Source organism: Maylandia zebra, linkage group LG4, assembly GCF_041146795.1.
Source record: "Maylandia zebra isolate NMK-2024a linkage group LG4, Mzebra_GT3a, whole genome shotgun sequence".
Classification (NCBI taxonomy): Eukaryota; Metazoa; Chordata; class Actinopteri; order Cichliformes; family Cichlidae; genus Maylandia; species Maylandia zebra.
Window position 1 is genome coordinate 6,239,536 of NC_135170.1, and position 19,452 is coordinate 6,258,987.

The 19,452-nt window shown below is 42.9% G+C and overlaps 2 protein-coding genes across 6 annotated transcripts in view; one reads left to right on the forward strand and one right to left on the reverse strand.

Moving 5' to 3' along the window:
- Positions 1–1,335: 1,335 nt before the first annotated feature.
- cyb561 (cytochrome b561) lies at positions 1,336–12,007 on the forward strand. The gene is made up of 6 exons (XM_004572529.5): positions 1,336–1,486; positions 3,792–3,999; positions 8,797–8,895; positions 9,000–9,103; positions 9,184–9,341; positions 10,414–12,007. The coding sequence occupies exons 2-6, from the start codon at positions 3,795–3,797 to the stop codon at positions 10,604–10,606; spliced, it is 759 nt and encodes a 252-aa protein (XP_004572586.1). The 5' UTR covers positions 1,336–1,486; positions 3,792–3,794; the 3' UTR covers positions 10,607–12,007.
- A 705-nt stretch (positions 12,008–12,712) lies between these two features.
- The window catches only part of tanc2a (tetratricopeptide repeat, ankyrin repeat and coiled-coil containing 2a), a 58,162-nt gene continuing 51,422 nt past the window's right edge, over positions 12,713–19,452 (reverse strand). For all 5 annotated transcript variants that reach the window (XM_004572532.3, XM_076882918.1, XM_024802130.2 and 2 more), the window contains 4 exons: positions 19,147–19,238; positions 18,904–19,038; positions 18,688–18,788; positions 12,713–17,712 (listed from right to left, as the gene is read on the reverse strand). In XM_004572532.3, coding sequence (XP_004572589.2) covers positions 15,849–17,712; positions 18,688–18,788; positions 18,904–19,038; positions 19,147–19,238 — 2,192 coding nt within the window. In that variant the 3' untranslated portion in view covers positions 12,713–15,848. The remainder of the gene's footprint in view (positions 17,713–18,687; positions 18,789–18,903; positions 19,039–19,146; positions 19,239–19,452) is intronic.

Sequence of the window (19,452 nt, forward strand, 5' to 3'; positions counted from 1 at the left end):
GTAACACTGAGGAGATGAAGATGACTACTAAAAATCAAAGCTATGTTAAACCTTTTTTTTCATGAGTAAAACTGTACTTCAGCAGCTCCACAGGTTGACACTTTTCCCAACTGACAACTGACAACACGGATAAGGCTTCAGAGTGACGCTCGGCTCTTTGAAGTAAATTTCAATCTCTTTTCCTGATGTTTATCAAGAACGTATATTCACTCCTGATAAAATTTACAAGACAAGAGCAATGACTCATGATCACATTGAAACAGCAGCATTTGCTCCTGAGCCACAGCCGTCCAACAACAGCTAACAGGAAAAATTTGACAGCGACACAGAGTGCCACAGAGCCTCACTGTTATATTGTAGCTGATGTTATTACCTGCATGATTTGCTTTTCTTGTGTGTGTGTGTGTGTGTGTGCTTTCCTTTACTGGAATAAATATATTTCTGCTGTCATGCACATATTGATGCTTAAAGGTTTAAGAGAATGCAGGAAATGATGCGCAGAACGTAGATCTGTATCCGTGATTGTTTTAAGAAGTTGGGAAATTCTATCAGAAATTTTTTTTAAACAAACAAAAGCATCTGGTAATTCAATGAATTATAATGATTTTAATGTGCACAGACCCACCAGAATCCTGTAAACATAAAAAAGAAGGTTTAATGGTGACTTAATAGGGCTAGAGCTAATAATAAGATGTAGTGCTGCTTCCATCTATTAACCCAACATATTTCATCGATAGTGTTTCATAGTTATACATTTACAGCGATACACTGGTGAATTTTTCCGATTACTGTGCCACATCAACACCCCCGCCCCCTTCCGCCCCTGCGTCCATTGTCTTCATTACTCTGAGTGAAACTTGCTTTCTGGAAGGTAACGCAAACTGAGAATCCACACGAGTGGGTAGTGCCTTTAAAAGCACTGGTGGCTATGACTGTCTGCGTCTCCACTAACGAGCTGCTCTCATTCAAAGACGAGCGCTCCCATCTTCCTCCTCCTCTTCTTCTCGCTCACGCACCCACCTCCATCTTTCCCACTCCAGCGTTGTCAAGGCAACAAACCTTTACATCGAAGCTGTTAGTCATAAGTCCACGCAGACAACCCCCTCCCACCCCTCCCTTGACGCTGTCGTGACGTTTTATCACGTAAAATCTCATTTTCATGATTCATTTTTCTTGGAATCCTCTGTGTGAGCTGTGTGTACATCAGAGTTTGATCCCCATATCATCATCCTCATAATAATATTAATATTATTAACACGATCACATACATATATAAACATAAGTATGCTTTCCACTGCTCATCGCCGTCCTAAAGTCACGTGGGCTTTTTTTTTTTTGGTCTAATAAGGCCACCCAAAACAAACACACACACCCACACACAGGCGCACTTGAGCCCGGTGGCAGGCAGGGGAGGAGGAGGAAGGCGGATCTGTAAAGTCCACTCTGCAGGACTTCCTCGCTACAGCCGAGCAGACCGTGGAGCGCAGTAAGTACTCCACGCTTCCTGTCAACCTTATGCTCTGTGCCTTTCCACAGTCACTGTGAACATAACTCAGACACAGCTAAAGCAGGCTGGAGAGTCCCGTTGATCCCACAGATAACAGCGCACCGTGGGAGCGTGAACACGACTGTTTGACTTGCTGTCATTCTTCCCGTGTGTGTGCGCGCGCGCCGTGTGCGTGGAAGGTGAATTGTAACAAAGAGGAGCTGATAATGGAGTTTGAGCTGCAGTCGTGGAAATCCGTTGGATTCGGCTGTTCTGTGCTCCAGTCCTCATGTAACAGCTGTGACACACTTCCTGTTATGCATTGGGAGCGTCATTGATACCTTGTGCCTTTTGGGTTGATATGAAACATGATAAAACACAGCAGACACGGGCTCCTGTGTGTTTTTATTTTTAAATCTTCGCTTCAAGCCAGTGTGGTGCTGGCTGTGTTCGTGCCATGGTGATTCTGTTCTGTAACAGTGACATCAGGAACTTTACGATCCTGTTGTGAAACGAAACAGACTTTTTGCTCCTTTTATGCGTCAGTAGTTTAGCGCAGTTCAGAGCCAAAGACGTGTAAGTACATGAAGGAGCCATTACAAATAGGTTATTCCATTTTATGCTATTTTTATACCTTTTAATGCATTTCTTAGACGCACATTAGGGAATGCCTAACAGCATGAAAACATCAACCCAAAGAAGAAGCACGGTGGCAGTGGCATCAGGATTTAGGCTTGTCCAGCTGATGTTTAGCAGAATTTCAGTGAGAGGTTAAGAGCAACAACCACAAGGTGAGCAGAGACCATAGAAAGTCAATGACGTTCAAGTGACTATGGGTGAAATAAGTGCTGGCACCAGAACAACATTTTCTAAACTTCCAGGCAAACTACTTCCTGTGAAACAGAAGAAGAACACCTGTTGCCTATTCGCTGTCCTATGTCAATCAACAGTGTTCTGCATTCCCATTGGCTGTTCCTTTAATCGCTTGCCTCAGAGTTGAGAATAATTAAACTTGGGACCAACAGCTATTTTGACTAATGCGACTACTAACATGAGAGCAAAGGATAACAGATCTATGTCAGGATAGCAAATTCATTAATTCAGGCAACCAGAGCCTGGAATGGCCATAAACAACCGACTATCAGTGACAAAGTAGAGCACAGCAGGTGATTTCCTTCCCTTGGTGGACATCCATTAAGAAACTGGAAGTTCAGAGAGCAAGAACGGTCTCCTTTAGCAGCAGTAAACCTTTTTTTTAACCTTGTTATTGCTGCTAAATGGAGGTTCATTGTTGCATTGCGTTGACCATGAACACCCTTTCATGGTAATGGTATTCCTTGATGGCTGTAGCTTCTCTCAGCAGGAAAATATGCCCTTCCACAAAGTGAATATCTGTGGGACGCGCTGGACAAACAATTCCAGTCTCTGGAAGCCCCACCTCGCAACTTCCAAGTCTAAAGGATCTGTTGCTAACTACTTGGTCCATGCTTTAGTGGGTCAGGGCTGCTTTGGCAGCAAAATGGGACCAACACAATAGGCATGATCAGACCTAATGTTATGCCTGATCAGAGTGCATGTGGTACTTGCATGTTAATATAATTGACATGCTCTATGCTTATTTTATACACTAATACGGCATCTTATGAAAAACCTACCCAAGAAACTGAAACTAACCCATAACTCTTCTCATTCCTTATTGTAAGGAATGAGAAGAGTGTCGTTGCCGGATATTAGCACACGATAACAGACATGTCATGATGTATGTGTAGTGCTTTTTGTTACCAGTGTATGAAGGGTTTAGAGCCTGATTTTATGTTCTAGCAGGCCTGAATCCTGAATCAGTCACAGAGGGCATTCAGTATATCTGTTTTTAGATATTTATATTTCTTTTTATAGATGGAAGACTGTTCAGCTAAATCCTTTTAGCATGGTAGACGGCCCCTTGGTGAGTCTTTTCACTGCCCAGTCTTTGACACTGGCTGGTGAAAGACAGACCCTAAAGATGGAATACAAATGCAGGAGTGATGTTGGCTGATGTTATGTTTCATGGGTACAGATTTTCTCGTACTGCAAAATTTCCTGAAGCAAATATGAGTTCTTTTAGCTTTCTTTCCTCTCAAAAGCTCAAATAAGTCAAACTCTTTATAATGTGACATGATGAAAAATAATGTTTATGAGGTACTTTGTTGATGCTCTGTGTTTATCTTTGTCTAACCCATCCTTCTAATTGAATTTACTTTGATTTTATTCAGCAAATGGTGCAGCCTAAGGCATCGGTTCTAACTGCTCTGTTCCTGTCTCTCAGATCATGGAGGACTCTGCCCCCCGTCGTAGTCGCGCTGCGTTTGCGGGGCTGGTGGGAGTGTCCCAGGTGCTGGGTTTGGCATCGGTGGTGCTAACCGGTGTGTGGATGGGTCACTTCCGTGGAGGTTTTGCCTGGAATGGCTCAAAGCAGGAGTTTAACATCCACCCTCTGTGTATGGTGCTGGGCCTGGTCTTTCTGCATGGAGATGGTGAGTCCACACTGATCAATGAGTGTACAGGTAGAACCTCAGCCTAATCAGGATGTGGCTCAAACTGAGTGATGCATCTCTGTGATTGTATTATACTTTTTTCATTGTTAAAAAAAGGCTTTACTTTCCTCACCCATCACTCCCCATCAGGTCAGGCTAGATCGCCGCCCCTCCCTGAGCCTGGCTCTGCTGGAAGTTTCTTCCTGTTAAAAGGGAGCTTTTCTTTCCCACTGTGGCCAAGTGCTTGTTCAAAAGGGGTCGGCTGATTGTTGAGGATTTCTCTGTATTGTTGTCGGGTTTCTACCTTACAAGATAAAGTACCTGAGGCGACTGCTTTTGCAAATTTACTCTGCATAAATAAAATAAAATTGATATAAAATGTTTGTTTATTATGTATTTGGTTTTTTTCCAGCAGACATACCGACCGTGCTACTGTCAAACATTTTAGATCCCTAATGTTAGTGTTAAGCAATAATCCAGGGAAGTCATGAAATATCATCTGTATCATCTATAAAAGATTTATTGAACAGAACACATTGTATGAAGAATAAAGATAGAGACAGGAGGTTATTAATGCAAACAAGTGCTAACACACACACACACACACACACACACACACACACACACACACACACACACACACACACACACACACACACACACACAAAACCCAGAATCAACATGAAATCAAACAAAGACATCATGTTCAATTTAAAACAAGTTGAGCATTTTGGTAAGTGTTTCAATGTTATTCAAGTTAAACTCTTAACTTGCACCACCTGGGGTAGAAATAGGCGACTTAATTTAAAATGTAACATCTCGTAGCTGATACTGATATTTGTTTATTGAGCATGTGGCTAAAACACAAGCCAGCCCTGCTCCCAATCGTGGGCTTGTTTCCATTGAGCACCATAAATGCTTTATAGAAGCAGAGCAGAGAGTTCTTGCTGAAATATCAAAGTGCTGTCCAGCTGACCAGTTAGCCAGAGCTCAGCTGAAAATGTTAGAATAATTTGAAAAACTTGCAGTCAGTGATTGTTCCTCTCTCTTTTTTTCCTTGCAAAATGCTCAACAGAAAATGGCTGCTCTAAATTAGTAGGACTGTTGGTGTGTGTGTGTCTGAGCTTATGAGTGTGCACCAGTGCATCGTAGCCTCAAGCCACTGTTTTGCTGACTTGTTACATTAAGCTAACGCTGGCCAGACACCCATCAATCCTCCCTAACCTGACCCAGCAGGACTGAGACAAACAGAGGAAAGGGGGAATGGTTTGCATCACTGAATGAATGTAAACAGCTTGCGTGTGTGTTTTTGTCACGCATCCAGTAAAGGTTTGACAGGATGACTCTAAAGGGAAAAGTGGCACAAAAAAAGCACCAGTCAGCAAACAACAGCATATTTTTCACTGACAGCAGAGGGCCTCCACTCTATTGGTCTTTAAATTCTCTTGTCCAATTATGGTATTTCTCAGAACTGGGTCTTCTTGTTTGTTCATGCTGTAGCCTCCCTGTGCTGGATATATTGAGCTAACCGCTGCTAGCTGCACTCCACCAGTTTTAAAATGTGTCAGTTGGAATTATTATGTTATTTGCACCCTGACTGTCAAAATTGTATAAACAAAATCAAATATTCTTGTGTTAGAGTTCAGGTTAGTTGCAATTGACCTTCATGCTAATTACCAGATTACCAGTTAATTTGATACCTGACATTAAGAAGGAAGTTAGTTTGTTAGATGAAAGTGAAATAATATTTTTGACTCAGCTTTTTCATGTATTTACTCTGCCTTTTGTCATCCTTTATGCACAAATGTAGCTAGTTATAACTCGATGAAAACAAAAGGATGAGGCTCTACAAAAAAAAATAAAGCAACACTTTTTAATCAGAGTATATCATCAGCTGCCCAACACTGCCACAAGGAGGTTCTGGGGGACAGGCATTTACTGTAGGAGAGCTGGACAGGGTGGTAGAAGGCCCTCAATCCATCACTGGGACTAGTATCTGTTCCTTTGTGCAAGGAGGAACAAGGTGTGCACTACCAGAGCGACAAAATGAACTCCAGCAGACCACTGGTGTGAATGTTTCTGACCCAAAAAAATCATAAACAGACTTTATGAGGGTAGAACCGTCTGGTACCGTAGAGCCCTGTATGCCATCAAATACCAGAACTGGCCGGTCCACCATTGAGAGCATGTTCACCTTGAGTGACACACGTGACCCTGGAGAAGCTCTGGAGAATGGGATGCGGCCTTTAGCATTGTTCAGACTGACATCTCTGGTGGTGGGTCAGTGATGGTGTGGGGAGGCATCCCCATGATGGGACACACTGACCTCTACAGGCTAGTCGACACCATCCTGACGGCCATTGGGTGTCAAAAAGAAATCCTTGGACGGATTGCCAGAAACTTGGGTTACTGCTAGTAACTCGGGAAATCACCTTGTTGGTGCAGGAATATTATTCTATATCTGTCACACTGTATTGTTGATTTTTTTTTAGGCCAGTGTTAAGTGGCTCAAAAAACCAAAAAACATTCCTCTTCAAACGGTCAGGTACAAGGACTGGACTGAAAATGGGTGAAAATGCAGTCAATGTAAGACCTTCAGAAAGCTGGAAGAGTTTCTGCTCAAGAAGACTTAAGAAAAACATAATGAAAGTCTGACTGCTGAAAACGGAAAATATAAGAAAATGAAGAGTGGCTTAAGATGTCTGCACAGCACTGCATGCTTTTGTATGTAGTCTTCATGTAGCTTTAGTCTTAGTCACTCTGCAACAGCACGATGAACATCATTCAAGACTGAACTCAGATCACCACAATACAACGTTACAACAGTGAAAAATGCAGAACACACTTGACCCCACACATTAAGACAGTTGGATGACACGCCCACACGACATACACATCCACACAGCCAGATTAAAGGAAGTGCAAATGACAGCTGAGGTGAAGTTGCTCTGTCACACACAAATGTTTTGTGAGGTGACCTAAATACTTAAACAGCATAAAAATTGTAGGAATTTTGTCAAATCTGACTTGAACTTCAGATGTCACATGTTCATTTGATCCAGACGCTTGGTATGTGGACATGATGTGGAGAGACTGCCCACCAGCAATTACTGTGCCACACAAGCCATTAATACGTCTAAATGTATTCATTCATTCATTGTTTCTAAATGACACTATATAGCAGCTTGGTTAGGCCATTCTTTCCAATTCCCGTGTTCAGTTTCTTTTTAATGCAGATTTTCCCTTTTGATGGTGCCGTCAGTCATCCAGCTCAACTTGATTTGTTTTGGACACACCGTCACTGTTTTTGACGTATTGCTGCCACCTGCTCATGCTGCAGCAGACTTTGCTTTGTGTCCGCAGCCCTGGGTACCGTTCTAATGAGAGTAACCACATTAGCTCAACTGGTTCAGTGCTAGATTGCATTAGAGCAATAAAAACAAAGGTTAACTGGACATTAGAATGAGATTGAGGAAGGATCTTGATGTGAAATGGAAACCTCTTGGGGGTGTTCCTCACACAGAAACAAACACATGTCCACACTAATGCTGTTACACTTCAGCTCATGCCCCCCTCCTTCGCCTTTAATATTGGGTTCTTTTGAGTATCTTGCACCCCCATGAGGTGGCTTAAATCTCTGTGACGCTGTGAAGTGGAAATTAAACAAAGCTGTTGGCTCAGGTGGGTGAATGAAGGATTTATGCTGAGAACAATTAGAGAGTGTGTGTGGTAGAGCTGGAGGCTCAGTTGCTGCACAGTATTAATGCTGACCTTTTACCACAGTGTCCCCTCACTTCCAGCTGGACCGTCCTGACTCTGGTTCTGCTGGAGGTTTCTTCCTGTTAAAAAGGAGTTTTTCCTTCCCACTGTTGCCAAATGCTTGCTTACAGGGGGTCGTGTGATTGTTCATTCTAAATTAGTGTGTGGCTGTGAGCTTGACAGATTGTCTGTCTGTATCTGGTACCCTGGAACAGGCTGGCAGTTTGTTTTGGGTGTACTCTGCCTCTGGAGCCATAACCATTGAGATAAGCTCCAGCCCCACTGTGACCTTATACTGGATAGAAGGAATGAAGGAAGGAATCTGTAATTGCTTTATTTTATAGAAAATCAAATGTTAGCTCCAATAATGGTGTCACTGCAGGAAGTGACACACAATCATGCTGTTTAGTTGTGTTGCCTTGAATTCTGAATAAAATACAGATTATGTTTCTAGCAAAGTAAAGATAGACCTCAAAATAACAATTGTTTCTTTTTACTTGTGATTCCTTCCATACTTTACATGGTCTTCTAATTTTGTTGCCCAGTGGTCAATGCAAACAGCTTACAGGCGTGCACCGTGTTAAAGACTGATTGCAGACATCTTCATCCATTAGTAACGTGTCACATTCTGCCAGGCACCTTTAAAAATGATGGACAATGGGTCCACACAGGTGATGGCAGCTACATTGTAGCTACAGCTGCCCTGGGGCGCACTGACAGAGGCGAGGCTGCCGGACACTGGCGCCACTGGGCCCTCTGACCACCACCAGTAGGCAAACATGGGGTTAGTATCTTGCCCAAGGATATTTGGCATGCAGCCAGGAGGCAGCCTGGGATCGAACCACCGACCCTGAGGTTATGAAATATGAGTATGAATCATGTTTTGCTGTTTCAGACTGCATTGGATGAAAAAACAAAAGTCTAAAAAAGAACAAACAGCAATTAACACGTGTGTAATGTTTGATCAGTGTTAAATGCATTTAATGGATTCTATAGTCTTCCCTCTGTCTCCATGTCTCTGTCTGTCTGCCTCTCCAGCCATCCTGGTCTACAGAGTGTTTCACAATGAGCCGAAGAAGAACGTAAAGCTGCTTCACGGCATTATTCACCTGCTCGCTCTCATCATGAGTATTGTAGGTAAGGGAGCTACATCAGCCGGCGTCTGACTGCTGCAGATGTTTGTTTTTTTTAAATAACCATGTGTGTGTCCGTCTGACATGTTGCTCTATGCGTGCGTGCAGGTTTTGTGGCTGTGTTTGACTACCACAGGGCAGCCAAGATTCCTGACATGTACTCTCTACACAGCTGGTGCGGTATGACTACCCTAATCCTGTTCTGCTTACAGGTACACACACACAGACTGAATCTCTGCAGCAAATGTAACACATTACAACACTAAACTTTTTATCCCTCCATTTTTGCCAGTGGGTGATGGGTTTGATGTTCTTCCTGTTTCCTGTTGCGTCGGCATGGTTACGAGCCTCATACTTGCCTGTCCACGTGTTCTGTGGCCTGGCTCTGCTGGTAATGTCCGTAGGGACCAGCCTGCTGGGCATCACGGAGACGCTCCTCTTCAACATCATGTATGTCTGTACTCGAGTATCTGCCCCCTCGGCTCCTCTTCATTTCATTAGTGATGTTCTTTAGGCATAAACCACAGACAATATGACATCACACGAGTGGCTTGTGAAGGTCGTTGTGTTTTTGTCATTTCTTTTTGAAATCATTTCTTGCTTAAGTAACTACATTTATTTGACTATTTCCACATTATTGTATAGTCAGCACCAGTGGTTTGATCTGAAAATATAAAGCTGGACATTTGTCCAGGGAATATAACATGGCTGGTTTTAATGGCTTCATATCAGATATTACGAGTCTGGTGCGTAAAGGCCTTTTTAGTTAGGGTCATCGCTGATTACAGCTTGGATCTCAGAAGTCAGATGGCTCTGATAAAAAGAAATCCACCACTCTAATCCAGTACATCCGCACACTGCTCTTGTTGCCTACCATGGTGGACATGGTACAATCACCAGTTGCTAAGGAAAATGTGTAGTGGTTCCTGGAGGTTGTTGGCTGCATGAAATTGGTTGCAAAGAAGGCGCTACACCAAAGACCTCCTAGCAGGCTGCTGAGGTTGTGAGCAATTTTTAAAAATCGTTGTCTGTAAATACTTGCTAATGACATGCTAAGAGGTAGCAAAACTTTCCAAAATGCAAGTTTGTCATTTCCATTCTAACTACAAACACAGCAATATGATAGTGACCAAAGCAATCGGAAGAAGGTCATTGCCAACCGGAATAAGTTTTTCCCTGGTGACACGTGGTTGCCAGGTTGATCACTGACCAGTCTGTAGGTCTGTGTGATCCTTAAGCAATCATTTCCCAGCAAACTCCACCAACCACTCGCAGTAAAGTCGGGGAGTACTAAATTTTCCCTCACAACTGCTGGTTGAGGGATGGTCACTGAGTGACCTACATTCATTGATCCCACAATGTCACAAGTGCAGAATGTCAGACAAGTTAACATCACATGGTTTGTGGTCACATGTCTGCAAATCCTCAATAACCACCATCTGCTCCTGATTTATCTCAACTAACCTTAAATTTTACTATGCCCTTACCCACTTATGATGTCTCCTTGCTTCCTTGGGGCCAGGCCGACCTACTCTAAGTTCACCCCAGAGGGAGTGCTGGCCAACGTCTTGGGTATCCTGTTGGTGTGCTTTGGATTGGTGCTGGGACACCTGATGACGAGGGAGGAGTACAGACGCCCACCAAACCCAGAGGAAGAAGCTCTGTCCGTCCATTTCAAGACACTGACTGACGGGGGATCACCAACCACGCCTTAATCTCACTCTGAAGCCTCTCTGTGATCTACATCTACAGAGCCAACAGACCACCTGTGCTACCAGTCTCTGTTAGTACCTGCATACCTGTCAGAAAATGAGTTCAGCTTTAGGTTCAGTGAAGTAAGAACAGAAATCTGTAATAACTGTCCTTCTCATGTTATTATACCAACCAGCTCTGTCAGCTTTGTCATGAAAAACATTTATACATAGTTAAAAATGTACTGTTTCACTACACATTGTGATATGGATGTTTGTGTACGTCATGTTTGTGTAGTTGAAGGGCGCAGTTTATATTTTATTGTTTCCTGTTGTGCAGTGTTCATGGTTAGGTTGGGATTCTCGTTTTGCTTAAATGTGTCTTGGATTCCTTCACTTGTGTTTTATCATTGTGTCTTAACTATATTAAAGATGTAGCATCAGCCGACCGGAGTAGCTGCAGTGTTCTCCTCTCCCGTCCTTTCCTCCTCAGCTCTGCTCTGTGTCGGCTTTGTGAGGACAGTTATTGACATTAATGCACTCCCAGCGTCTCACCCCCAATTTTAACCATATTAACTACAGTAAATCTCACACCTAACATAACTCTAAAACCAGGTCTTAACCCTCAGACAGACAGCGGTGTGAGAAGATTCAAGTTGTACCTTCCAGAAAGTCACAGCAGATGGCTGCCATGGGCGTTATTTGGTGATTGTGCTGATGCTATCCTTTTTAGTAAATCTGGCACCTTATCAGGGGAATTAAATGTGACTAAAGAAAGAAACCACAAACACAAATTTCTACTTTGACGCTCAAAAAGAAGCTACACTACCCTCAGAACAATTGTACAAATCCTGCAAACGTAGCCTTTCTGTGAGCAGGGTGGAGCATGGTGGTGCGCTGGTAGTCTGTAGAATAGACTCTGTGCTCTGCTGGAGAACCACGTGTTCAAAAACTGTTCTCCGCAGCCGCTGTCTACTCTCCGTGCTGCTTTTCTGTCTGTGAACATTGGTTGAGTTCCCCTCATGTTCCTCTCTGTGTAACTAAAGAGCCACAGGTCCACGTTCATTTTGGGGTCAATATGTGGCATTAAAGGTGGTGTGAATTGGTTGTATGATAAAATTTCCTCTGCTGTTGCTCCGTCTTCGTGACCTGCAGTACCATAAAGTCCTGTTTTCTGACCGAATCCTATCATTAACTGTTCCTGTTTAAATGCTTCAATAACCTGTTGTGTGTATTCAAATACCTACATGTATGTTTTAAATCTACTTATTTTTGTTTTGCTCGCCTTCGGCTCGGACTTCAGTCTTTGTGCCTCAGAGAGAGCTTGGTGGAGGTTGTTCATTTTTCTGTAAGTTGTGACAGTGTCGTTGTTCACAGGAAGTCGCGATCTCATCAGGACAACCTGAAATAAAGTGTTTGAAATTATTTTCCCCAGATTTTTAACATTGGATGTGAAAGCAGCAAGAAAACATATTTGAATTGTAGATTGTTTTAAAATGAACATTCTAAAACAAACATTTTTACTGTACGTAACAAGCTGTTCACGTCACCTTTATGCGCATTAAGCTGCACCAGTTTTGTCGTTTTGTCTTTGTACACCAACATAGTGGATTTTAAATCACACAGGCAAGATGTCATTGAAGTGCAGACATTCAGTAATAATCTAAGTGGGGATCACGTTAACTGTTCAGGGTTTACATTTTCTAACGCTCAAATGTAACTGGACATGGAACTGAAAAGCAGTTTGATGGCCAGTTCAGGTCTGTTCCCGCTTTATTTCCTGAAAGGTTAAACAGATAAAAGATCTGTAGTTCACCCTGAGAGCTGCGCTTGCCACTCCTAAAGTTTTCCACAGCAAAAAGTTTAGGATGGCCGAAGGAGCAGTCTGGCTCATTCTTACAAAGCAATCATAAAAGGCCCGATAGCCCACTGACTGGTGCTTTATGTTAAAATCAATATTCTATTTAGATTGCTTCTGCTGCCCCCAAGTGGCCAAAAAACAATCAGTTATTGTAAGAGCACTGCATATAAGATCAACACAACAAGAAGGTAATGTTCTTGTTCTAATGTAAGATTATACCCAAAAAAGCTTGTCCTTGTTGGGTCACACAATGAGAGACAGACTTACAGTTCAGTCTTTTATTCAGCTTTATTCCTCTTTCTAACTCAGTGATTCCACATGAGCCAAAAACACATTCATGTTGCTTGAAATGTTTGATAATGAAGCTCTTCTCGTCACCATCCTTGGTTTTAAATGTAAGCTCATCTTACACACTGTGAAAGAGCCCAAAGTACACACTGACTTGGCTCTGTTCTGACGGGATATTTCACAGTCAGGCACCAATGCAGACAGAAGGTAAACATCCTACATGTGATGCACAACACACAGTTTTGCTAACAGATTTTCCACGTTTTCACTTTGAACATCAAATTGCTAATATCATCTCACAGCTGCAGTCCCCTGAGCAGTACGAGATGATGGCAGTGGTCAGAGACTGTACTGTGTGTGCTGTGTCAGACATCACTTGTTTCATCAGCAACAGCAACTGAAAGTGAGAAGTTTGGGGGAAAAAAGCACTACAAATGTACAAAAACTGGCATTCATGTTTATAAAAGACAGTTTTAAAGAAGCCTGATCTTAATATATCATTAAAGTGAAACTTGTCCCTCTTTTAAATATTCAGCTAGCCACCTCCCCTTGTCGTTAACAAGGTTAAGATGGAAAAGTTAAATCATTCCTTGCTGACATAGACAAAAGCATTTTGAGCAGTAAACCGTGTCTTTTGCCATAAATATGTTGTCTGTTTTATCTGTTTTAGCAAGCTAGGCAAAATACTGGTTTGAAAGGAAAACCTTGTAAAGACATAAATAAGCATGTGCTTGATGGATTCATAAACGATAGTGTGCTAAAAATTGGTAACATTCAAAATCCCAAGTAGATGGTGATCACTTTGGGAAACGCAAAAAAGAAACAGCGTAATTTCTGTATTGCAGCAGATGTTTGTTAGCCCTAGCATCTAAGGTACGATAAGAAAAACGCATTTTCCATTCAAAGTAACGACTTTTAAAACCCAGTAACGTGGCACAATGAGGAAAACTTTTTTTATGTCACAGTTACTGTTACTGACGCCTAGTCTTTGATATCACATAAGCAGAAACACTGTCGACAACTATAAATGTTTGTTATATAATAAGACTTTTGATTATTGACTTAAAATCATTTGTTGCAGACAAACATTTTAATTATCATCTTTGATTACGACAGTTTTTTTCCTATTTAACATCCAAATTTAGGTCTATGTTCTGACCTAAACTTCCTTTTTTTAATTATACTTTGCAAATTCTAACAAAAACTTTCACCACTTTTAAAAAAACTTTTCTTGTCTCTTTTTATTTCTGCCCTTGTTGCCTCAAGAGAATTTGCCTTTTCCCAGAACAGCACTATAAATAAGAACATTATTAAATAAAGGTTATATTGATTCACTGCACCAGCTCATGGTACAAACCGATTTCACATGAAAAGTCCTGCCTGGCTCTAGTACAACTTAAGATGGTGTTACTCCAACACAGTACAATGTACATGTTTTGGAGAAGTTGTTTCTTCACATTTTGTTTGAAGATTTTAAACTTTTTCTGAGCGCAGGCGTTTATAACAAGCACAGAAACACACCAAAGTTGGAGGAACCATCTGAAGAGTAAGTAAACACACGGCTACGTATGCTAATGTTTGTGAGGCTACGATTCTGATCTGACTGTGAAATACACAGTGGATGATAAGATGAAAAGAGTGAACTGAACTTTAGTTTTTGAAAAACAAACAAACCTCAACACAGTAAATGAATGTAGTTGAATAGTGGTACATTTTTGGGCCTCATTGGTAAGGCTCTGTGGCTGCTGTTGGTGGTAAGATAGTTAGCTTGGCATGGTCATAAATTAAGCTGGTTTCGCGCAGATAAATAGATTGTTTCATTGGAATTTTACACAGTTATCTTTGGAAAGGCAAGAAAAACATACAACACCATCCAAAGAGTTCAAATGCACATTGTTGAGGACAAATATCCAGAAATTACATGTCAAGCCTAGTTAATGGTCAGAGTGAGAGTGACTGACAATACTGACAACCGAGGCACATACAAGCAAAATGTTTCCAACATAATACAGTATGAAGAGCCCTGGTGTATCACTTGGAATCATATGGTTTGCATAATTAGACCATTAGGACTACAGAATATAAAAGGCCTTCAGAGAGCACAGAAAAAGGCTGAATGGATGACCCTTCCAAAAAATCCAATTTTTACAAATGCGCTATATCGTTCTAATTGAACCCAGAAAGAGACCAATGTTAACCCAACATCTTTAGAGTTTCTGCTTCATGTAAACTAAAACTCTAAAGTTTCAGTTTACGTGTTCTCACAGACGATCCCCCAAAATAAACACGATGGCAAATCCCAAAGGAATACCGTTTTAAGAAAAAACAAAAAGAAACTTTACAGTTTAATACAGACATAACTTAAAAAGATAAATACAATTTTTTCTCCTTTTTTTTAACTCAGTGTTTATTCAATGACAGTATTTTCGAGTTTCTCAAACTATGGCTTGGGTCTGGGTCACTAACAAGCGTTTGACTGGTACAATGACGCGAGCCTGGATTCGTCCATTTCTTTCAAGTCAGTGTTATTTAAGCGCTTCAATCTTGAAATGAGATCTTTATTAAAGGCGTCGGCAGCAGGCAAAGGTAATTGCGGTGCTTTTTCTCTCCTGTCTGGACGTCACCATTTAGACTTGAACTGCAGTTTTAAAATGTAATTCAAGCCAGAATTGTGCAAGAAGAAGAATACAGTCTTATTCCATAATTATCTTCTTCGTTCTTGTGCTTTGTGAGGTGAACACCTGTTAATGTTTCACTTCCAAATGGCAGAACCAGTTCATTATTGGTGAATATGTTCCATGCCGTTCTTATAGGTTAGGCATCTTCACCATGAAGGAGTCAGTATGCCTAAGATGAAGTGGCACTCTTTCCAAAAACAACATAGAGCAATCACTTAACCTAGCAAGTGAGGTGGAGTTCTCTGAAGCATACTAACAAATACAACCAAATGAAAACAAAAGCTTTTACCCAGTCTGAACTTGGTGTGTCTTGCTCTTATAAACATTCCAAGTACTAAATGTAGGAACTTGACATTACTTTGTTTCAAGAACAGTCTTCCAGTATATCGGTACAGTGACTTCATTTATACCACTTTTCATTAATGTTCTTGTATTGTCTTTACACATTGGACTCTACAAAGGGTCTTTTTGGTTTAACCGGAGACGTAGGACCCGTACGTCTCTCAGTCGGTCTGTCCGAGCAGCTGTGGATCATGGGCAGCGTCCGAGCCACCTTCACATCCATGTAGGAGAGATTCTGACAGGCAACCTGCACTGAGCCCTCACCCTGATGAACATTTCCTGGCGTCACGTCATAGAAGTCCAGCTGGTTATCATAAGAGGCGTGACCATTGTGGGCATTGTTGTTGCTGCGGTTGTGGTAGGCAAAGGATGAGAGCTGGGGTGGAGGGGGGTTTTTGCTGGGCGAAGTGACAACTGTGTCCACTGAAGACACGGCCCAGGAGCGAGACGGACTGAGACAGGACGCTGAGCTGGACGGAGCCTGTTGCTGATACTGCTGGTGCACCCTTGCCGTCTTGTCGATTACTCCCATAAAAGGAGTGTTCCTAGATGAACGTCCCACCTCTCCAGGGTAAGTCCCGCCTCCTGACATGCATATTTCTGACTGGGGAGAGGCGATCAGGAAGTTATCATCATGGTAACCACTAATGCTTCTAGCAGAGGCCAGATCTGAAGGTAGATCCATGTGCTGAACAGAGGCCGATGTCCTAAAGCCTGGCCCAAGATTAGCTGGCTGTCCAGTAGCAAGACTACCACTGCTGGGGGAGAAACGGACGCTGACACTCTGGGAATGGATGAGAGGCCTAGGGGAATGACCAGAGGAGGAGGTTGGGTGAGCACTGAGTGGACGTCGAAGACCACCCTGGTGTTGATACTGATAATCGTGCGATGACTGAAGCCTATCTGAAGACCCCATTGCTGCCTCTGTAACTTCCAAAGGGTAGTAGGCTGCTTTGGATTGGTTACGGCTGAACTGACGGGACTGGCCAAAACGGTTTACCCCCGCCCACTCGGCTCCTGCTGCTTTCCCATAGCCAGATGTGCCTCTGGCCTGGCTAACCAGGTCAACTTCTTCTTCTTCATCCTGTACATAAGAAGCTCCAGAGCTCAGACCAGGCTGAGCCAATGGGCTAGGCCTGACATCCATAGGATTTGAGCAAAAGCCTTCCCCAAGCTCTGCTAGTTCTTTGGGCAGATGGGCGAACTGGGAATAGGCAGAACTTCCCAAAACCATGCTGGAGTGGGTAGAAGAACTGGGCTGATTGGTTCGGACCACCTGTGCTTTGGCTGGTTGGAGCCAGTGGCCTTGGACGGGGTTCTGCTTCTGGAACCTCTGACCAGCCAGATGGGGGTGACGCTGGACTCCCTGGTTCTGATCTAAGTCAGACTGTGGATAGTTTTGTACACCTCCACTTTCGGACAATGTAGGCATACTTTCAGACACTATGCCACCTCGCTGCTGATGCTGGATTAGGGAGGAAGTAGGGCTGAAATCGTGATAAGATGTGGAAGGAGGGGGAGGTGCAGAGTGACTAGGTGAAGAAAGGGAGGCTGCGTGGGTGGGACTGGGGAGGTGATGATACAGATGAGTGGGGGAAAGGGAGGAGGGCGATGGTACCCCAGAGTGGCAGCGGGTGTCAAGACTTTGAACCGCAGGTTGAAGGTGACAGGGAGAGGAGTCTCTTTCCCTGAAACTGCTCTCTGCTTTCTCCTCTTCCTCCTCTTCCTCTGTAAGCCCCTCTCTATCCTGTACCTGCAAACAACCTGAATCTCTAGACCTGGCCTCGCTGATGGACATGTTCTGCTGATAGACGTGATTAGATGATGGAGGATGAATGTCCTTTTGCTGTGCAGCCTGCCGACACTCTTCTTTGACCCGTGACAGCAGGCGCTGAATCTCCCGGTTGGATGGGCACAAACGGCTGGCTTCAATCAGGTCCTCCAAAGCAGCGTGGAATTGTCTGGGTTGTGATAGTGACAAGGAGTGAAAACAGGACAAACTTCAGAAGATGACAGAGAATGTGTATATCAGAATGTTTCCGGAATTATAGGTTTCATATTGTCAGTGTTTAGAAGGTCTGTTCCAATCTTTCGATGTCTGGTTACCTGAAATTTGCTGCAATCACATTCACAAAGAAAAAACAGGCTTAAAAATGTGTCCCTCCATCTGAAATCTATGCCTTCAGTCACTGTGACTGTAAGGCAATGCTAGGTCAAAGCTTTAGGTCTTTACTCTCTGGTGAACGGTGCCAGTCAGTGACCCCACGGTAACCACTCGTCACTAGTGGAAAGTGTGTCTGGTTGGCAAGCGGTTGCAGGAAGTTGCATGTGGTCACAGAGTGGAATACTTTTACTTTGAAGGGAAATGGTCTCCGTTTCTGGTTTGTGCTGTACTTTTTCATGCTTCACCACTACATGGTGGTTAGTTAGTGACTGAGTGCAGACAAGCTGGCATCTTCTATGCAAACTATGAGTGACCGCAGTAATCTTCTAGCAATGAAAGCAATCACAAGATGGTTTTTGGTCCAGCACCCTTTTTGCTTTCCTAGTGATTGGAGGTTAACAGGGGATTGCCAGCTGGTCTCTGGGCCTGTGTAACTGAGGCCTTAGCAAACTGTGTAGAGCCTTAGCATGGAGGTAACTGGAAACTGACAACACCCCGCCAAGTTAAAACACATGAGACCCTTACCTGACAGCACATATGTCTTCTACTTCTTACAGTTCAGGTCACTCTATCTCTCAGGTTTTCTTTACATGGTAGTGAGCCTAAAACTACTCAACTCTTTCTCACTGCAAGCTCGTGGCTAAGTTTCAAATAGTTTAAAAATGTCAAACAATAAAATCATCACAGTTCTACTACTGAAGATCCAAAGAACCCAAACTCTCAGAAGATGACGATCAGTTAGTTTTATTCAATTTCTCACGACACTGTTTACCTGCGGCTGCGTTTGGCACGGGCTCTGGCATAAAAGGCTTCATAAGATTTGGCTTTTAGCTCCAGGGCCTTGGTAGCAAACTCCTCAGCAAGGCTGAAGTCCTGTAAGGAAGATTAACGATATATCAATACTGAAATAAAGTTTTCGAGATGAGATTTGTTTCAAAATAATAAGCAAAATATTCTCAACATGTGTGTGTGTAAGAAGAAGCCTCACGTTCATCTTGCGGCGGCAGCGTGAGAGGTTGAGCAGCACGCACACCCTGAGCTGTTTGAACGTCTTCAGCTCGTCTCCTGGAAACTTCTGGAGAGCTGACTGATAGGAGTGAGCGGCTTCCCTCACTTTACCTTGCTGGAAAGAAAAAAAAAGAAACTCTTTCAGAAAGAACTTTGGAATATCGAATCAAATCGATATCGAGTCAATCAAATCAAATCTCATCAAGATGGAAATGTGCGCTACCTTGTACAATTTATCTCCTTCTTGGATCAATTTACTGAGCAGAACCATTAAGATATCTGGCTTAGAGGTCGCCATGGCCCAGGTTGCAGGTCCTACACACACACACACACACACACACACACACACACACACGCACACACACACACACACACGCACACACACACACACGCACACACACACATGCAAGTTTAGTTTAGGGATATATGAAGGATGATTTAGAATTCATGAAGGTTCATTCTGCAGGATGATGTATTGCTAATGGAAATGAACTATATGGGAGTCCGGCCATGCAGCAGTGAAGATGCT